The 19,617-nt window shown below is 45.6% G+C and overlaps 1 protein-coding gene across 2 annotated transcripts in view; it reads left to right on the forward strand.

Moving 5' to 3' along the window:
* AK5 (adenylate kinase 5) overlaps nt 1–19,617 on the forward strand; it is a 203,340-nt gene that overhangs the window by 167,116 nt on the left and 16,607 nt on the right. For both annotated transcript variants that reach the window (XM_028513409.2, XM_028513408.2), the window contains exons 11-12: nt 10,091–10,254; nt 12,140–12,256. In XM_028513409.2, coding sequence (XP_028369210.1) covers nt 10,091–10,254; nt 12,140–12,256 — 281 coding nt within the window. The remainder of the gene's footprint in view (nt 1–10,090; nt 10,255–12,139; nt 12,257–19,617) is intronic.

The following is a 19,617-nucleotide window of genomic DNA, read 5'->3' on the forward strand; positions in this document are numbered from 1 at the left end:
ATGTCCCTAAAGTCACCAGGCTAATAAGTGGTGGGGCCTGACAGGGTTGTCAGATATGACAAATAAAAGTGCAGGACACTGAGTCAGTTTGAATTTTAGACACACAATGTCAGTGTTGGTGTAAAGATATCTCAGCAATATTGAACTGCACATCCTGCATTTCATCCGGCCGTGGTCAAGGGCCCGTTCCTGGCTGACTGCAGGCTGCGGTGCATTTCTGAACGACACGTCTGTCTGATTTCCTCACTCGAGCAGCTCTGCAGCTTAGCAGCTACCAAGGCACAGTGGCCCTTGGGCAGTTTTCTCATCTGCATGAGAAACAGATCTCATGAGTAACAGATCTCACGCACTTCAAACAGCTGTAAGGATTAAGTGAATTATTACAAACAGAACACAGAGCAGACTTACTAGGTCAAACACCAAGTCAAAAGCATTGCGAACCACACACCTTTATCTGCACAGTCTGCGATAGCCTCTCAAACGTGTTTGTCTCGGAACCACTCACTGGGGCAAAACAGGCCACCGTTCCCCTCCTATTTTCTTGGGCTTGGTGCTGAGAAAACAAAAAGTTCCCTTCATCTGCAAGAGACAGGATGGCCCTTCTATTGATAAGGCAATGAGGATTTTTGTGAACCATCATGCCAGGCATTAATTCATGATAGAATCATTATCTCAGGATTATTACATTGTAAATATTAAGTATCAACAAAGACTTCCTGCAGTGACCACTGGGAACTCGCTGCAAATTGCTTTCTTCGTCTAGAAGTTCCAAATCGAACTAATCATCAGAATCACCAGGGGAATTTTTTTAAAAGACCATCTTTTTATTATGAAAATATTTCAAACATTCCTCAAAGCTGAGAGAATTTTGTATTTAACACTTGCATGTGCACCGCGTAGATTGCATTTCGTTGCACTGGGACTCGTTTTGTCTCGTGTCTGCCTCTACCCACCCGTCAGCACAGCTGCTTCTTCCCCACACATTTCAGAGTCAACTGCAGCTGACTGTGCATTTCCCCAGGGGAACTTTCTAAAACTCAGTTCCCAGGCCTCAACCCCGGAGGGTCACAGATTGACTGATTCAAGACAGTTTTTCATCCCCCAGGTGATTCTGTTACACAGTAAATTTGGGGAGAGCATCAGTCAGAAGAAGATAAATTATACTGTAGTAACAAATAAGCTTTCCTAAAATCTCTGTGGTGTAGAGCAACAAAGCCATTTCCTCCTCTGCTTCTTCCTCTTCTTCCTCTTGTTCTTTGTCTGGACTAATGCTACATGTTCATGAACAGTTGCCTGGGCTTCACTCTGGTGACCATGCCGACCGAGTCCCTGCTACCTAAACGTTGCCAGTATTGTAGCAAGGAGAAAAGAAACGTGGAAAACCTTGTACTGGCAAAAAGAGAAAAAAGAAAAGAAACCCTCTGCCTAAATATGACACATACCTACCTCTGCCCGCATTTTATCAGCCAAAGCAAGACACTTGGGAACTCAAGTTCAAAAAGGTGGAGATGAGTAACCTTTCCTCAGGAAGGAGCACTGTGGAAGGGAAGTTGGAATATTTTGGAAGAGGTATACAAAATAGCATAAGAAACTCCTAATTTAATCCAGACTCCTCAATTCATAGACCAGGAAGCTGGCATCCATAGAGGCAAAGTGACTCTTTCAAGATCACTCAGCTAGTCCAATGCAGGAATGATCCAGAAAAAAGTCTCCTAATTTCCAATGTCATCTATAGGCCTACCTCCCTGAAGCTCCCAGATTGTTCACTCTGCATTCACTCATTCATTCATTCATCTAACAACTATTGAGTGCCTGCTGTACACCAGGCACTGATAAATAGGGCACAGTCCGTGCCATCAAGAAGTTTCCAGTCCCATATAAAGCTCTTTCTTATAACCTTCAACTGGCCTTATCACTGGCATATTTCATCTTATCACCAAATAACCTGAAGGATCAGTACATTTCAGGCTAATAGAGATGCTATCTAAGGGTAAAGATGTGTTTTTCCTAATTGTTTCTGGTCAGAGAGCATCAATTCCCAGCAACAGCCTGCAGAAACAGCATGGTGATACAACTCATCCCGAACACGCAACGTTGAAAGAGACTGACTCAGGGGCCCACAGTGGTTGAGCATTATTCCTAGGGCACAGTCGGTTCATGATCTGATGGCATAAGAGCTTTCCTCTGAAGGGAATCATTAAGTCCTAAACTTCTGAACCCATCCTTGGAGCCCATTTTCATTTACAGTGAAAGAAATACAGGGTCCGGCAGAAGTAACACCTGCATGAGTGTGGTTGGTGGGGTAATACTATGGGTGTAATAATTTATAGTTTTAATTTGGACATCTCACCTAACATGTCACACGGTGTGCTTGAGTGTGATATTGTTATGCTACAGAATTACCTGCTTATGATTTTGTAATAAAGCAGGGGCATGATTTGTGCCAGACCCTATATTTCAAGGGTTAGAAATCTGATAGGTTTAAACAACTCCATAGACTATCTAAACATAGGATTGTTGGATTTGCAAAGGACATGTGGTACCTTCACAAGCCACCACCGTGAAGACTATCCAGCCTCAAAGATGATAAAGTAGTACCACTGTATGAAAATGCTGCGTCTGATCTTTTAGGTGCGTGGAGTGTTGGAGCAGGGAGTTCATTTCAGCTTCACTAACACTCCCTGCCTCATTTAACAGATAGTAATCAGGGTGCTTACTGTTACACTGTACCAGCTACTATTCCAAGTAGTTTGCATGTATTACCTCATTTTGCCTTCATAGCTAGAAGGCATTGATCCCTATTTTGTAACTGAAGAGGTTGAAGCTCAGAGAGGATGAGAAATTTGATCAAAGTCATGGAACCAGATAAAGGTCTGAGCTGTGAACCAGGAACTCGAGTCCTTTGGTCCACTGTTCCTTCTATGTAAAAGGGAATAGAGTTGAAACTTTTGTGGGGCCACGCAGCTCCTAGACATTGGTCCTATTTAACAATTGCCTGTGACACTGCATGCTTCTGTGGGTTCCCAGCATAAACCTTTCTACTCTGTGAGCTTATCCCTGGCAAAGGAGGGAAGAGAATGTACATAAACTGTGTGTCCTGGAAGCCGAGGGAAGAGAGAATTTCAAGTTTATCCGTGGTGGTAAATGCCACCAAAGAGTCAAAGATAATAAAGGCAATCAGCAAAGAAGAAGAAGGTCATTAAATAATAGGACAATTATGCAATCACTGTTGAACTTTAAAATATCAATTTCAGAGAGTGATGAGGGCAGAAGGTAGCTTACAGGAGTAAAAGGAGTCAACAGAAGAGGAGGACGTGGAAACAGGCAGTTTTAGGCTACTGAGAACAAAGGGAAAGACCATAAGGACAACTAGAGGATGCAGACCATGGTGGAAATATTTTTATTTGCATTGGGGGAAACCACACAGGTTGTTGTACAGAAGAGAGAAGAGCTGGCAGCAACTGAGAGGAATAAATTTAATGTGCACAAGAAAGAGAGGGTGAAGAGTTTGGAGTAGGCAGGAGGACACAATCCACTCATCAGTAAATTATTTATTTGTTCAGCCACTGTTATAAATTGTTTACTGTGTTTTAGCACCATGGTGAGCAAAACATACCCACATCCTATACTTGTGGACCAGAGTCTGATATGGAAGACGGACTTTAAGTAAATATACATGTGTGTATATATAGGTATTATACACATATAATATATAGTTGTTATATACTATGAAAAATACCGTGAAGGAAAATGTTACAAGAGCCAAAGCAGAGAAGTCAGCCTTAAGCTGAATAGTTGTATAAAGTCTTCCAAACAGAAGAAAGAAACAATAAAAGAAACATATGTGTTGATAATATCGAGGGGAAAAATAATCTTTTTAGTGGATAGACAGACTGAAAATTCAGAAGAAGGAGGGGAATAAGACTATGTGTGGGGATTTGAGGGCAGTAGGAAAATATATTAGAATCCACCAACGGACATCCAATGTGGTACCAGCAAAAGAGGAATGTAGTTGCCAAGAAGCATTAAAAGCTATTATGAAATTAGATAATATGACCCAGTTGGCTTGGCTTTCTGACACTCTCAAAGAATTGTTAGCGACTCAGGGCAGGTGCATATAAAGTGAATGATGGTTTGGGCAGAGAGAGCAGGCTGGTGGTTCACAGGGCAGGCACAACAGAATTCAAAAGGAGCAAAGGATTCAATGTTGCTAGAAAGGGCCTGGTGTCCAGCTGGCTGGGGAGGTAAGTGGATCCCTAAGGGCGTGGACCAAATCAGTGAGGCCACAATGAGGACCAAGAGATTGGAGAACAGCTGAGGAAAAGGTCAAGGGAAAAGCGAAAGGGAGTAGAAGACCTGATCCGAGCGGGAGGATAGACTGATAGAACGATGAACTCTCAGGTTCAGCCAAATCAGTTGGGTCAGTGATGAAGGGCATTGGGGCCGAAGAGGTTTAAAGAACGTTGAGGCTGGGGTGAGATGGGAATTAAGGCCTGGAGAGCTTTGCTAAGAGCAATTAGAACTCCGGGAATGCTGTGCCTTAGAGAAAAACTTCATGAGTTTTCTAAACCAGATTCATGTATTTGTACATGTACTGTCAAATCTGTGTGTGTGTGTGTGTGTGTGTGTGTGTGTGTGTGTGTGTTCATGCACACACACTGAAGTGTATCTTACCTGCATGTGGTCTGGACATCTTGAAGCGATGGCTGGTCCCCAGTCTTGTTGGACTATGTTTCATTCAAGCCCCGATATGCTGACAGCCTACAGATGTAACTCAGGAGAGGCTAGAGTGGGGAGCAACTTCCCCTCGGTATAAGTAGCATTTACGAAGAACCAATTTCTTGGAAAAGAGATAGGACAAGGGAAATTTCCAAATGTAGATTCCACTTTTCAAAGGTAGACTCAACCTGTCAAAGTTGCTTAGCAACTGGTTGGGTATGGAAGAGGAGAATGAAGGAGAGTCAAATGTAGGACGAGGCAGAGAACTCTCCTAGTCTCTTCGGTTCTTGTCTCTCCCCACCCATTTTACAGATGAGGAAGCTAACGCTCAGAAAAAGGAAAAGACTCATCCATACCCACAAGACTAGTAAGTGTCAGAGGCAGGGTTTATTCCTAGGTGTGCCTGTCCTGTGCATGTTCCACTGAAGCAGTGTAGTAACAAGCTAGGAAGTTGCTTGACAAGAGGAATGAAGGAGACTGAGAGAGTTAAATAAAGGCTGAACAATTAACAGCCAGCTAGTACATTGCAAGGTCTTATCTTCCCTAACCAAGAACACTTAAGAGCAAATAGGTTACACCTCCTCTCCCCAACCAGGGAGTGAGCAGCTTCAATCGCCCTGGCCACACTGCACTGCCCAGACTCAGGAAAGGAAGTCTAGGCAGCCCCAGGGTGGCTCACTCCTGTTACTGTGACGTCCTTTCCTGAGTCTAGGCAGTCCAGCCCAAACTCACTCCTGTCACTGTGATCTTGCCTTTTTCTATCTTAAGCTATGACTTCGTTTCAATGTCCCCAGCTTTAATAAGTGTACTCTCAATCACCTGGACTTGAGCTGAGAAATCTTCCCTGCGTGAAGTGAAGAAACTGCACATTCCAGACTGTGCCAGGGTGGGCCTGCCTCGGCCCCAGCCCCTTTCCAGTGGCACCACTACATCGCAGGCCTCCCCTCCCACTCGTCTCTGCAGGACTCTCTCATGCTCCTCGTCATTTCACTGAGTGCACCAAACTCAGCCTTATCCCCTTCTCTTCCTCATTTCTCCTGCGTTGGCAAAGGTCCTTGTGCATGCTCATCAACCCCTCTTCCCCTGCCTGGCCAGGAGTCTGTCCCGGGGCCCCCGCAGCGCCGTTCACAGGCAGGCTGGCAGCCCTACACAGTTCTGTGACACTGGGTTCACCTGCCATCTTCCCTTAGACGGTGAATTCTCCGATTGAAAAGGCAGAGCCTCTCAGTCTTTTTATTCCCAGTGCTTAGCACAGTGTCTGACCTACATGAGCTGCCCAACAGATATTTGTCAAATGAAGAGCTGTATTAATAGGCCTCATGTTTAATTCCAGGTTCCATCCTACAGTTAATAAGATACAATAAAATGTCAACAAAGGACACTATAACCTGCTCTATGCCATTACTATTTAAAATCTTTAAAAATAAAAGCATAGCCCTGGCCAGTGTGGCTCAGTTGGTTGGAGTGTCATCCCATAACAGAAAGGTCGTGAGTTTGATTCATCCCGGTCAGGGCACATGCCTAGGTTGCCGGTTTGATGTCTGCTTTGGGTACCATCCCTGGTCCAGGTGCGTGTGGGAGGCAACTGATCGCTGCTTCTCTCTCACATTGATGTTTCTTTCTCTCCCTTTCTCTCTCTCTAAAAAGCAGTGAGAAAATGTCCTCAGGTGAGGATAAAAAATAGAAATAAAAGCATAACAGAAACCAACACACGTGCACTTGTGTGGATCGGGGGTCAGCTAATTATCTACCTGACCTCCTTATTTGTTTGGGCTTGCTTTCTGAGTGCAGAATGTGCTGGAACGTACTGCTTTTCCATTTCATCCTTTTTGCCCAGAGGCCAAGCACCCTGCCACAGATGCTTAGGAGGTGGAGGTCTTCTCTGGCAGGGCTCAGCTAATGAAACCAGAAGCTGTCTTCTTAAGAGAAGATTACTCCAATAAATAAAAAAGCGCCCTGGAAACCATGGCTCAGGTGGGCACACTGAGGAGATGCAGCCAGTTTCCCCCTCAAAGAGAATGCCTGAGTGAGAATGCAGTCATGGGTGCCTGGCCTAGCAGAACTTCTGCAGCTGCCCCTAGCAGAACTTCTGCACTTGCCCCTACCCCCCTCCTTCCCCTCTTCCTTCCTCCCTTCCTTCCTCCCCTCCTCCCTCCCCCCCCCCCCCCCCCCCCCCCCCCCCCCCCTGCAGTGCTCTGGGAAACTTAGGGGGAATAATACACCAAGCTGTGAAGTGGGAGTTCACAGTGTTTTCATTCTCACAATGTAGCACTTTGGTCTCACATGAAAAAAAAAATTTAAATGGCACTGGAGGATAAAAAAAAAAAGATTTTTCACCCTTTTTTTTCTTTTGGAAGTGTTGCCAGACCCCTTTAAAATGGATCCTCATATTCGAGACTCTCTTTGTGAATCAAACCATGCCATACTGGGTACAGGTTTGCTCAGGTGTTTAAGGCTTGAGTAATGACACACTAAAAATCAGTGAGATGACACAAATGTGACAGCTCCTCATCTGCTATCAATCATCTTGTCACCAGAGAGCACAGCCCACTTACTCTGATATGTGGCATCTCAAAAGATTTTTTGCCAAGCAACAAAGTATCCTGGAGGGATATCAAGGCCCCATTGGGTTTTATTTAAAAGCTATTAGTTAAGGCCTCGAAGACACACAAGTGACAGTATATGAAAACTCCTACTTCTGCTAGCAGTCGATGGGTCTTCACTGCAGTGATAAAAATCACTGTTCTCCAGTTTGGAGCCATGGGAAGAATCAAGGCATTGTGCAGATTACTTAAAATTCCACTGTGCCCACACCATTCGGCCAAGGAATGTGAAGAATTTGCAGCTGCTGGTCCCACGAAAGGTTTGAAAGGTTCCTAACGGGGCAGCAGCTGCCACTTAAGACACAGCTGTTGTTAATTTGAGCTGAAGATTTTTAATTGCCTTTGTGTCGAGATTTATTAAACAACATTTTAGAGGACCAAAAACTAATAGTTGTGTTAGTAGGATGGTGAAACAAGAGAAATAACTGGAACTCAGCATTTTGGCCCTGTAAGTCTGAAAATATCTTTTCCTTTCCACGTGACTGGCTTTCAGCCATCCCTGGAAGAGTTTCTAGGTAAATCTGGTCCCAGAAGTCCTCGTGGTCTCTGAAGGAGCTCTGCCCCTGGTTCCTCTTACGCAGGTATCTGGAAGCACTCCTTCCTGAGGGGCCTTCTTGTGTTCCCACACTCTCCGTTTCAGTTGCCTCAGCAGACAGGAGCCACAGTGCTTGGAGCAGACGCAGCATTAGCGGGCAATCGCCTGCTCCTTCTAAGTGCCCCGCACAATTTTGGCGAGCCCCGGTAGTTGCCGTTTCCCTGTGGCATCTACCCGTCCAAAACAATGCTGGGATGGGGCCGACCCTCCCCCCTTGGCTAAGAGCAGCTGTGTGGATGAGCAGAAGGTAGAAATTGTGGGTTTTAACTTTACTTTCTGCCCAGGCAAAGGAGAGGGAATAAGAAGCCCTTCTACTAATGAGAAACACAACTAATGTCCCTCAAGAGGGCAGTTGCCAAACATCCCAAGAAAGCAGCTTTGAATATGAAGAGAGACAAGCCAGGAAAATTGGACAATAAGTCATAAATCCTCACTACAAAACTAAAATCTCAATCATGTGCATTTTTAAGGTTCAACATTTCCCTTGACAGGGAAACCTCAATTCAGGCGGCATTTATGGAGCACCTACTGTGTGTGAGGTGCTGTGCTAGTGAGGGACATGGAGACCAAGTGTAAGACGGGCCAAGGGCACCCAAGTGCTATGTAAACCACTCACTCCACCAGAGGCGAGGGTGAGAGGGCTCATTTATGACAGAAGGGATGAAGAGGAGGAAGGAAGGAACTTCCAGGCTGAGGGCCTTGAAGAGCAAAAGCACAGTGGCCTGGAAAAGTGTAGTTTATTGAAGGGACAGTATGTAGTTGGACATGACAGCGTTGGAGAAGTTAAATGCAGCTAGATTCTGGGAGATTGGACACCCCTCTAGGGGTTGGATTCTATTCTGTGGGGAATGAGAAGCTATTAAATGATATGGAGCTGGGAAGTGATGTGCTTTTCAAGCAAACCATCCTGCCGGCAGGTGTGCCAGACTCCAAGCCTCTCCCACGCCTGCCTGCAGAGCGGAATGATGGCCGTGTCTGTGAGCATGAGGACCCCAGCTCTGCCACAGCAGGGGAGGGAGCAGGGGGCACCTGTGAGCCAGCATCCTGGCTTCAAGTCCTAAACGTGCTACTTACTAGCTTACCAGCTACTGGCCAGCGGAGCTCGTTTCTCTGTGTCTTTGCTTCCCCATCTGTAAAATGGGGATAATAATAGTGCCTGACTCTTAAGACTATTTTAAGTTAATATGCGTGAGACGCTTAGAGAAGTGACCAGTACCACAAGCTCTTGGCAAAGGTTACCTATTATTATTATCCAGTGTAAAATCTTAAAACTTAGCAACCAGTTGAAGTGGGAGAGGTACGGGGAAGAGCCAAACGTGTAATGTTCGTCAAAGGAGTGTGGTAATCAGAATTAATCAGAGATAATCAGAATTGATAATAATAACCAGAAAACAGCAGAAAATCTCATTAAGGGACATTACACAATAACTGAAGAATCTTCAAAACTGTCAAACGAAGGAGCTCTTGCACACTGAAGGAGCCCAGAAGGATGAGACAATGAAAGGTGACACACGACTTAGAACTTGATCCATTAGCTTTAAAGGACATCAGGACAATGGAAATGATTCCATGGAAATCCAAGGGGGTCTGCAGATGTAGTGATGCAGAACCACGTGCTTGGCTCCTTTTCTGAAGGAAATGACACCATAGTGTTCTGTAGTGACGAGGTGTCAGTTCGACAACTTTTTCTCAAATGTTTCAGAAACCTTTTTGTACTCGTAAGTCTTCTGTGACTTTGCGGTTGTTTGGAAGTGAAAGCAATTTAAAAACTAAGAGCTAGCATTTGTTGAGCACTCACTCTTTAGTGGGCTCACGGGCAGATTTGGTTCCCCAGGAAACTCCTCTGACTTGGATCTCTACCGAAAGGGGGTCCTGCGGGCCTCTGAGATCCTGTTGCCACCTCAGCTCCGCCCCGCCCCCCCAGACCACCTATGGTGACTGCTTGCTGGTCTGTAACCCCGGCCCCGCCCACGCACAGTGAACTCTTTGAGGGCAAGGACTGGAACCCATTCTCCATTGTACCCACATCTCCCAGCACAGCTCCCGGTAAATAGAAAGTGCTTGTTATGTGTTTCATGAAGGAAGCGCTGACGTTTGCCCACCATGGTGAATGTAGTTGAAAGTGAGACCCCAGACTTAAGGATGCATGTCTGATGCGTGACTCCTTCTTTAGGTGGCCCGGGCTCCGGCAAAGGCACGCAGTGTAAAAAGCTGGTGGAAAAGTATGGATTCACGCACCTCTCGACTGGGGAGCTCCTGCGCAACGAGCTGCTGTCAGACTCTGAGAGAAGCAGACTGATCAGAGACGTCATGGAACGCGGGGACCTGGTGCCCTCAGTAAGCCGCCTTCCCCACGGGGGGGGGGGGGGGGGGGGGGGAGGCACTGTGTTGTGTTGCATTCAGTCTAAGCTGCTGGAACAATGACACCCAGAAGGACAACGGCTGCATTCTGTTTCTCCCTTAGGTAGCAATCCAGAGACGGGCAGGTCCGCGGTCCGGGCCCAGGTTCCTTCGGACTTGTTGCCCTGCCAGCTCCTTGAATATTAGCCTATTTTCCCCCAAAACTGGTCCCCACTTTAGAATTAAAATCTTTAAAGCAGAGATGAGCCTGATACAAGAGAGCCTAGAATTACAACCCTCTGTAAAACAGAAAATAAAGTTGCTATTTGGGGGAGTATGATAGCATTATCTTGAAATTTGGTATCTTCCTTGTGTAGTTTAAGTAAAGAATATGTATCTTTTTATGTATCATCCTTTAGGTACTTTTTTCTTTTCAAGTCACCATCCATCTCTGAGAAGCTGGTTGCCAAGAGAAGCAAAAATCATTCCTTCCCCATGCTAAGTCCCAGGGTCTGCCTGTACTTGGGGCGTGTACGGTGCAGTCCCCATTGGCCAGCAGAGCTCTGCGTCCCCCTCCGCCCGCTGCAGCCTGCTTCCCACCTGGGAGACAGAACGGCCCTCATAACAGAAAAAGGACCATTACAGCTGCCTCAGAGCTGCTTCCCTGTGGCCACTCTTCCCCCTACACTCTACTCTTTTCACAGCAGAGTGATTTCTTGAAAGTGTTATCAAATTGTGTCATTCCCTTCCCCAGAACCTTCCAGTGGCTCCTCACCACACTTAAAATTAAATCCAGAGTCCTTCCTGTGGTTCTGGCCTCCAGCTCCCTCTCCAACGCTATTTTCCACTGCTCACCTCGCGTGTACCCACCCACCCACTGTCTTCCTCCCTGCTCCTGCCACTGGCCAGTCTGTTCGTGCCACAGGGGCTTTGTACTTGCTCTTTCTTCTGCCCAGGTGCTCTTCACAGAACCACATAGCTTGCTCCTTTACTGTATCCAGATCCCTACTTTACTGTCACAGTTGATCAAAAGAGGCCTCCCTAACCACCTGTATCTCTTACCTCTGCTTTAATTTTGTTCCAAGTAGTTCTCTCCAGCTGACTCTTTATTGTGTATTTATTTGTCCATCTATTATCCATCCATCTCACTAGAATATAAACTTCATGAGGAGTTAATTCACCATTATCTAGGGATAGTTTCTGACCACCCCTGTGTCGGTTGCATCCTCCAAGACGCTGACAAAGCCAGGAGCCAGGGAGCAGAACCCCTCCCACCCATGCAGCCGGGTGCACTGTTCCTGTATCTGTCCCCACCCTTCCCCATAGCTCTCCTCCTTTATTTGCCATAAGCACAGGTCAGATCAAAGATTTTAACAGAAAGCGATATTGCTAGAAAATGCTACTTCATATCTCCTGAAAGTCTCAAGTTAGTGGGTGTCAACTTTTATAAAATATTTACTGGAAAAAAGCCAACAGTAAAATGCAGTTTCTACTATGTTTTGCCTAGTTTTAAGTTGCCATTATGCCTAATTTATGGGATGCTACCATGTGAAATGTGGCCACTGTGTTTTATATAACCTAAGATGCCATTATTTTAAGACACCCCAGTAAATGTAACTAGTACAAACATACCAGACAGGAAAAAAACCACCAACAATTAAGTTGTGCCCAGCACTGATTGTAAGATACCTGCCAATTTCATAGACAGTAGAATGTGGGTTGGGGGAGAGTGAGAAGTTAGAATCAAGGACAGAGCATATGTTGCTGTCTGCTGTCAGTCTTGTCTGAAGCTTTCTAGCTTACACCGTGGCACTAGGAGACCCCAGGCAATGCTGTGTTGTGGGGGGAGAGTCAGGCCCTGACTGCCGTCCTTCTGCTGCAGGGCATCATTCTGGAGCTGCTGAGGGAGGCCATGGTGACCAGCCTTGGCCACACCCAGGGCTTCCTGGTCAATGGTTATCCACGAGAAGTGAAGCAAGGCGAAGAGTTCGGACGGAGGGTGAGTGTTGCTTTGGGGATTATCCCAGAAGAAACACATGGGATTTCATTAAGGTTGGGAGAGAAATTCAAAATTGCTGTCCCAATTACATGAATCAAAACTTGCAGTTATAAATGGCAGAAACTCAACACCAAGTAGCAAAAAAAGGAAAGAAGGGAAGGGGTGGTGATGGTGGAGTTATCGGCTCAAGTAACTAAACTGTCCAGGAGTGGTTCTCACTTGATTGGATTTATATATTAAAATTTGTTTATCAATTGTCTGACTTTTCCGAGTTCTTGGATTGACTTTCCTTTCTGTTGGCATCATTTTCTCTTGGTTCCAGGCTTCTCTTCCACCATCTAAGTTACCTGCCAGAAAAGTGTTTCTGTTTGCCAAAGGGTCCAACAAAAAAACCCAGGGTTGTGTTTTGCATTATCCTGGATTCCCAGGTCTTGGGTCCATCACTGAACCAGTCACTGAGGCCAAGGGGAAGGTGGGAGGGCCTATGATAGACCCTCCGGGAACGTCCTGATTGCAGACTGGAGGCCAGGGCAGGGATTGAAAGAAAGGAGGGGAGAACGGGCACCCCACCTGAACCACACAGACTGAGAAGGGGAAGGGAAATTACCCAAGGAAAAATAGGGGTGTCCTCAGAGGGAGGCAGGAAAATGGATGCTGCCAGGCAGAATCAAATACATACACTGCTACAACCTCCCACCACCACAACCGCCCCATGTCCCTCCCTGTCCACCAGGGGGCACCACTCACAGGGGCACGGCAGTAGGTGAAAACCGTTTTGTTATCATTTATTAAACCTGCGCTGCTCTGGGTCCTGTGCTACACACTTTACACACATCACCCCTAATTTTACAAAGTCCAATCAAGAGGAAAACAGTTGTCCCATTTATCTAACAAAAACTCCAGTGCCTGCAAGGTTTGATATTTATGTAACTATCTCTGCAGATGAGTTTTAAAACATTTTCATGTGTATTGTCATTTTTACATATATTTTAATAACCTTTTAAAACAGACAGAAGAAGTATTTCCTTACTGCTAAAGGTGATGAATTAAGCCCAAAGTGGTTCCCTGACTTGCCCATAGTCACACAGCTGGTACATGGCAGCTGCTGCTCAAACTAAGACCCGGGGGCCGTCCCCATCCATCTCCAACGCTGCCACGCTGATTCAGGTGGACTGTATTTGTATGTCCCTGGGGGCTTGCTTTACCTCCTTCTGAGCTTCTGTTGTATTTAACTTCCTCAGGTGGCATCTAAATGTTTAGAGGAAGAGGCCAGTCACCCACCTTCCCCTAACCAGAGTCCAAGAAAAAAAAAATTTCCTGGCTTAGTTGGCAAGAAGGGGCCTTGACCCCAACAGGCTGTCCCTCAGCTCCAGAGCCCCCTCGGGGTGGGGATGGAGGGGGGACAGGCTTGGGCGGCAGAGCCCAAGACTACAGTGGTTCCAACTGTCATTGAAAAACAAGTTTAAAAAATAAGAAATGTTCGCTAACACAATCTCTACAGCCATCATACAACAACTCCCTATTTCCCCTTCCCTCAGCCCCTGGCAGCCACTGTTCTACTTTCTGCCTCTGAATTTGACAGTTTAACTCTCAAATAAGTAAAATCAGACAATGTTTATCTTTTCATGACTGGCTTATTTCAATCAGCATAATGTCCTCTAGGCTCATTCAGGTTGTAAGAATGGGTCAGAAAAGAAACCTAAGTAGGACTTTGAGGTGATAAAGGGTTATCTACATGATGACTGGACAGTTTCAACCAAAGCTAAAATTCACGATGCCACTGGAAAAAATATACAAGTGTGCCACCTCATTACTGAACTGGCGACCTTCAGGTGAGATATCTACCAAAACAGCCTTTCACATACTACTGGGAGATGTTTGCAAGGATTGAGCGTGATATGAATTTGTCCCTGGGTACAGTAAATTTAGAAGATTCTAATATCAATTAGGCTTGTGTGCAAGAGAACACATACAACCCTTTAAAACAAGCTCTTGTATTAAACTGGACCTGAAGAAAAAGATGCTACAAACATCGAATGAGCTGTTATTGATTTATTTATACCCTACAGGGGTCCCAGCATTTGTACAGTCCCCTCCAAATTACGGGCACATAATTAATTTGAAGTTTGGCAAAGACAAATACAAACATCTGATTTTAGTGTTTCTTGTACACTCATCAAGCATGCAGCTATGCCTGAGGCCGTTCAGCCCTGTGATTGGTTTTAACCAGTTCACAGACATCTCACCAGCCTTTCCCTGTCACCGAGACTGGCGTGCCAGATGCACGGGGCCATCTGTTGCCAAAAATAAATCCAATTCAGTTAGTTAGTTAGGCTGACACTTTGCGTACCTGTGGCTGAGTTCTCTGAGACGTAAGAGCGTTTGAGGATTTACATACTTGGCTTACTGTACATGACATAGCAAACTACAGCTATGTCCACAGTTCAGGGCCAAGTCTGTATGTGACTTCTCTATTATCTTCCTATCTTCTATTCCCAAGGCTGTTTTTTCCCTCCATTGAATTGATCTGTGCCTTCTGCACCCAACATTAGGGGAGGGCAGGGTGTCAGCAGGGCTGTATGTGTATGAGAGACAGACAGACAGAGACAAGAATATGAAGGAGAAGCTGGGTTTTCTAACCACCATCCCATCTGCCACCCCAGTTGACAAACTTTGGTTATAGTGCCTGTATTCAGAGCCTGGCTTTGTAACTCACTGGCAACTCCTTGAACTTTACATAGCTCAATTTCCTCTTCTATAAAGTGTAGATTGAAAATAGATACCTCTGTGCTTGTTGGGAAGATTGGGTGAAATCATTGAAAGGTGCCTTACACATTTATAAGCCTGTATATGGTGTTCAAAAATCTGTTATGGTTTTATTTTCAAAATTATTAGTATTTTGTGACTATGGAAATAAAATTTATATAGATATGAGGCAATTCAGAAATGTATAAAATAAATAATCACCAGAGATAACACCTATTCACATTTTGATGTATGTTGTTCCAGCATTTGTTCTACCTATTTTTACATAGTTATAATTATGTAGAATACATATCCAACAGAATAATAGCTGTTATTTTGTGAACACTTAAAATGTACTCAGTGCTGAACTAGATGTTAAACATCCTTTTATGGATCTTTGCAGCCCTATGCAGTAGGTATTATTATCCCCACTCTATAGACTTTTGTCATGTTGAGGAGGGGCGTGTGCTTAGCCTAGCTCCCTTGTGTGAAATTGGAAAGCTTTTCTGTATTAAGCCAGCATTTTACTCAGCAACAGCCAAACTAAACACATATTAACAGAAGTAAAGTGAATGCACTTGCTTTTCACTTTTCCCTCCCAGGAGCCCCTTTGCCAAAATGCTTCCTTTAGCCTGAACATGACTGTAATTTTTCTGGAGGTGAGAACGATGGCATTACTCTCCCTCAGCCTGACTACTCTTAACTGCCTCATATAATTTTTCATCTACAGAATCAGTGATTGTGTTTATAAATGTATGCTAAGCTTCAGAATGAGCTCTTAGCAAAAAAAAAAAAAAAAGGGGGGGAGGTTATGAGCCTGACCAAGGGATGTTCTCATTGGTGTGTTGTAGTTGACTAAAATTTGGGGAACGTTGGAGACCCCTTGGGACTTTCCACTTGAGATTTGTTGCTCTCTTTATCTGACTCTTGGTTGCAGAACTTTGAACTGGGCAATGGCAGCATGGAGGGCAGAAGTTACGATGGCAGTGGGATGGTGTCATTATGATGAGGGTGTGTGTTCAGGAATGCTGGAATGACCCAGATACCCCTCCTCCAGTGGGGCTCCCTAAGGGGATATGCCTCAGGGTGAGAGCGAATGGGAATGGGCAGGCCGCTTCCTTGTTAGTGGGGGGCCCACAGTCCCCAGGACAGGGGCTGGCGAGTGTGCTGGAGTGCTGGCAGGGGCTAAAAGCATGGCTGGGCCTCTGACTCCTTCTACACCCAAACCAAAGCCCTGGCCAGGTTGCTCAGTTGTTGAAGTGTTATCCCGATACACTGAGGTTGTGGGTTGATCCCAGTCAGACCACATAAAAGAATCAGCAATGAATGCATAAATAAGTGGAACAATAAATCAATGTCCCCCTCTCTCTCTCATCAATAACTAAAAAGAAATATAAAAAATAAACCAAAATTCACCATCAGGGACTTTTACAGTTTACAGGGATGAATGTATCACCAGGCCCACATTAAATAATATTAGCTCACATGCATGTTGTAATGGGCCAGGTAGTTGACTTGTTGTATTAACTCATTTACTCCTCAAAATCATACTATTGAGGTAGAAACCATTACTATTATTTAAAAATGAGGAAACAGAGGCATGCAGAGAGAACGAGATATCTGTTACTCTCAACAAGAGAGTTCCTGGAGGGCATGACGACTCTGCCCACTGGCAAACACAGTCTAGCTGGCGTCCTCACTTAATCTGAAGAAAACTAAGGTGGGGGTCAGAGGAGAGCAGGGTAAACTCCCCTCCTGCTCAACCTGCTGGAATTACCAAGGCGAAGCCATTAGCACCAGTCACTGAGGCTGACCTCGTGGTGGCTGCTCCATGAGCCAAGGCAAAGGCTCACCCCAACTCGATCTGAGGAGACAGCTTCCACAAAACAAAACAAAATGGTCTCTGGCACCACCCTCTTCCTTTCCAACATCCTGCCCTCCTCTCCTGGCTCTACTTGGCCCACCAGTCATCTGGCCCACACCCCATTCTGAAAACTCTGGTGCCTTCCACTAGAGTAAAGTCACCGTCTTTGGAGTCACACACAGCTGGATCAGGAGCAGCACCAGTGAGTGAGGCCTCTGTGATGCTGGGCAGGCTAACCTCTGTGAACCTCCGTTTCCTCTCCCTTAAAGTAGAAATGGTACCTCCTAGCCGGGTGCTGAAGGAGGGATGAGTGTTAAGCCCTTAGCTGCAGAAACATTGCTGATGGCATCTTAGCCACACTTATGCCCCAGCAGAGGTACCCAGCAGAGCTGCCCCCAGCAGAGGTCTCCCAAAGGTCAGGGAGAACCCAGTGCTGCTGTGGCAGAATTCCAGGGACATCAGCCGGCTGATGTCAGGGCCAGGGAATTGTCCCTAAGTACTTGATTCATTCAGACAAGGGGAGAGTTCTCCGCTCTCCCACTTGTGTGATGCTAGAGGCTAGCCACATCCGGTGAAAAGAGGCAATGCTGGGAACTGGACGGCTACTCTAAAAGACGTTCAGTATATCCAAGTGCTTTGAAAAATAATTAAATGGTATTTCATTTGAACATTTCAAAAAAATTTAAGTATTAAAACATCAGTGGTTTTAATACTGATGTTTTACAGTATTAAAGGCCACTTCCAAATGGAATGACTGCTCAATAGCTTTTATATGTAGGAGGGGAGTGCTGAGTCCAGGAGACACATGTTAGTACAAACCCCATAGTCTCAGCACAAGTAAATGGCTTGGTAGAGCAGCTTCGAAAGCAATTATTGTGAGAAGAATCACCTGGAGATCTTCTTAAACTGCAGACTGATTCCGTAGGTCCTGGACTGTGCCTGAGACTGCATTTCTAATAAGTTCAGCTCCCAGATGATTCCCGCACTGCTCATGTAAGGGCCGCAGTCTGAGAATCAATGTGAGAAATCTACCTCTGCCTCCTGCACTTATTTTGGTCCAGTGGGTCATTTACTGAGAGCTCCTGCTCAGATACACATTATCTCTGTTTGTATCTGAATGATTCCCGGATTGTCTTCTCTGTTGTCACAAATGGCCTGATAACTCCCCCAACTAGAAAAATCTCCTAGTCTTCTCCTGCGGCCCCAGCCAGAAATTGCTCCAGGGAGTCGAACTCTGTAACTGAACCCTAGGCTGCCTCCCAAGCTCGCCCTCTGCTGGTGAACAAGGGTCATTTTTTTTTTTCTAAACCAACTAGCCCTGTGTAGAAGTTTCATGACATATTCCAGAGGTTTATTTCACTTGTCTAGATTTGGGGGAAGTTTTCCACTCTGTTCCTTAAAGTAAATCTGTCAGGTGGGAGAGATAAATATTCGATAGCATCTTACCATTCTGTGTGTTACCTGAATTCTCCCTACCCTGACTTTGTTCCCACCCCTCCCAGGCACTTTCCGCACTGGGGTGGGAAGCATCTATGTGTTACTCACAGCCTGATCATTGCAAGATCAGGAGAAAGCAACAGTTTCCTTTGATCCAGGATTGGGGCCGATAGTAGAGGCAACGTACACACAAGTGTCAGGAGCAAAGAACATTTAAGAGAAGCATGGGGAGATGGGGAGACTCATGCTACCGATCCTGTCCTCAGTATTCATTCATTAAAACATTTTAAAATCACGTACCTACTATATGCTAGACTTGGGACCAAGAGCTGAGCACTTCTAACCCCTGCACACAAAGAGACGGTAGCCTACTAGGGGAAATAAGCATAATAGCTAATACTTACTGAATTTATACAATCAGACAGTGACTAAGACTGAGTATACATGTCTGGAATACAGGGCTGGGATGTCTAAAACAGACAAGGACTGCACAGGCATCTCTGTCCCCGTGGCCCCTGACCACGTGGCTGGGTTGTGCTGCGTCACATCTTAGCAGTTAGAATGGCTGGACATCTTGGATGGCAGTTGACCAGGCAGAAACTGCAAAATTTCTTGTGATCTTGCTTTTAAAAAGCATATACCAAATGCCTGGGTTGTGGGCCAGATCCCCAGTAGGGGGCACGCGAGAGGCAACCACACGTTGATGTTTTTCTCTGTCTCTCTTCCTTACTCTCTCTCTAAAAATAAATACATAAAATATTTGTAAAAAAGCATACCACATCAATTCCACTGCATTCTGTTGGTCAATACAGTTACAGTTCAGCTGAGATTTAAGGTACGGCCTCTGTATCAATGGGGGAGGAACAATTGATGAAGACCATCTCAGAGACAAGTCACCACACCAAAATTTGACCCTAAGCAGCCTGGCTCGAACCAGTGTGTGCTCGAGCATTATGCTGTACTAATCCCCAGGTAATGCAGACACAGGCGCACTACGTGCCACTGGCACAGGTAGGATAACGTGGTGGTACGGAGGCGGAAGTGATTAGCTCTGCCTCAGTAGGTCGGAGTCTTCCCAAAGGACACACCACACACGCGCCCACCCCTGCCCCTGGTGCAGAGAACAGGTTGCGACTGCATTGGCTCGCATTTTAGGTAGTCCCTGCACTACGGGACGTGACAAAGGCAAGAGACAACTCGGAGGCATCACGGGGAAACCACTAACTTGGAAATAAGGAACCACAAAGTCCAGTCCCAGCTCTGCCACGATTTGGTTCTAGGGCTTCAAAAGGAATCAGAAGGCCACGAAAGGGGA

This window comes from Phyllostomus discolor, chromosome 5 (genome assembly GCF_004126475.2).
Source record: "Phyllostomus discolor isolate MPI-MPIP mPhyDis1 chromosome 5, mPhyDis1.pri.v3, whole genome shotgun sequence".
In the NCBI taxonomy this organism is placed as follows: domain Eukaryota; kingdom Metazoa; phylum Chordata; class Mammalia; order Chiroptera; family Phyllostomidae; genus Phyllostomus; species Phyllostomus discolor.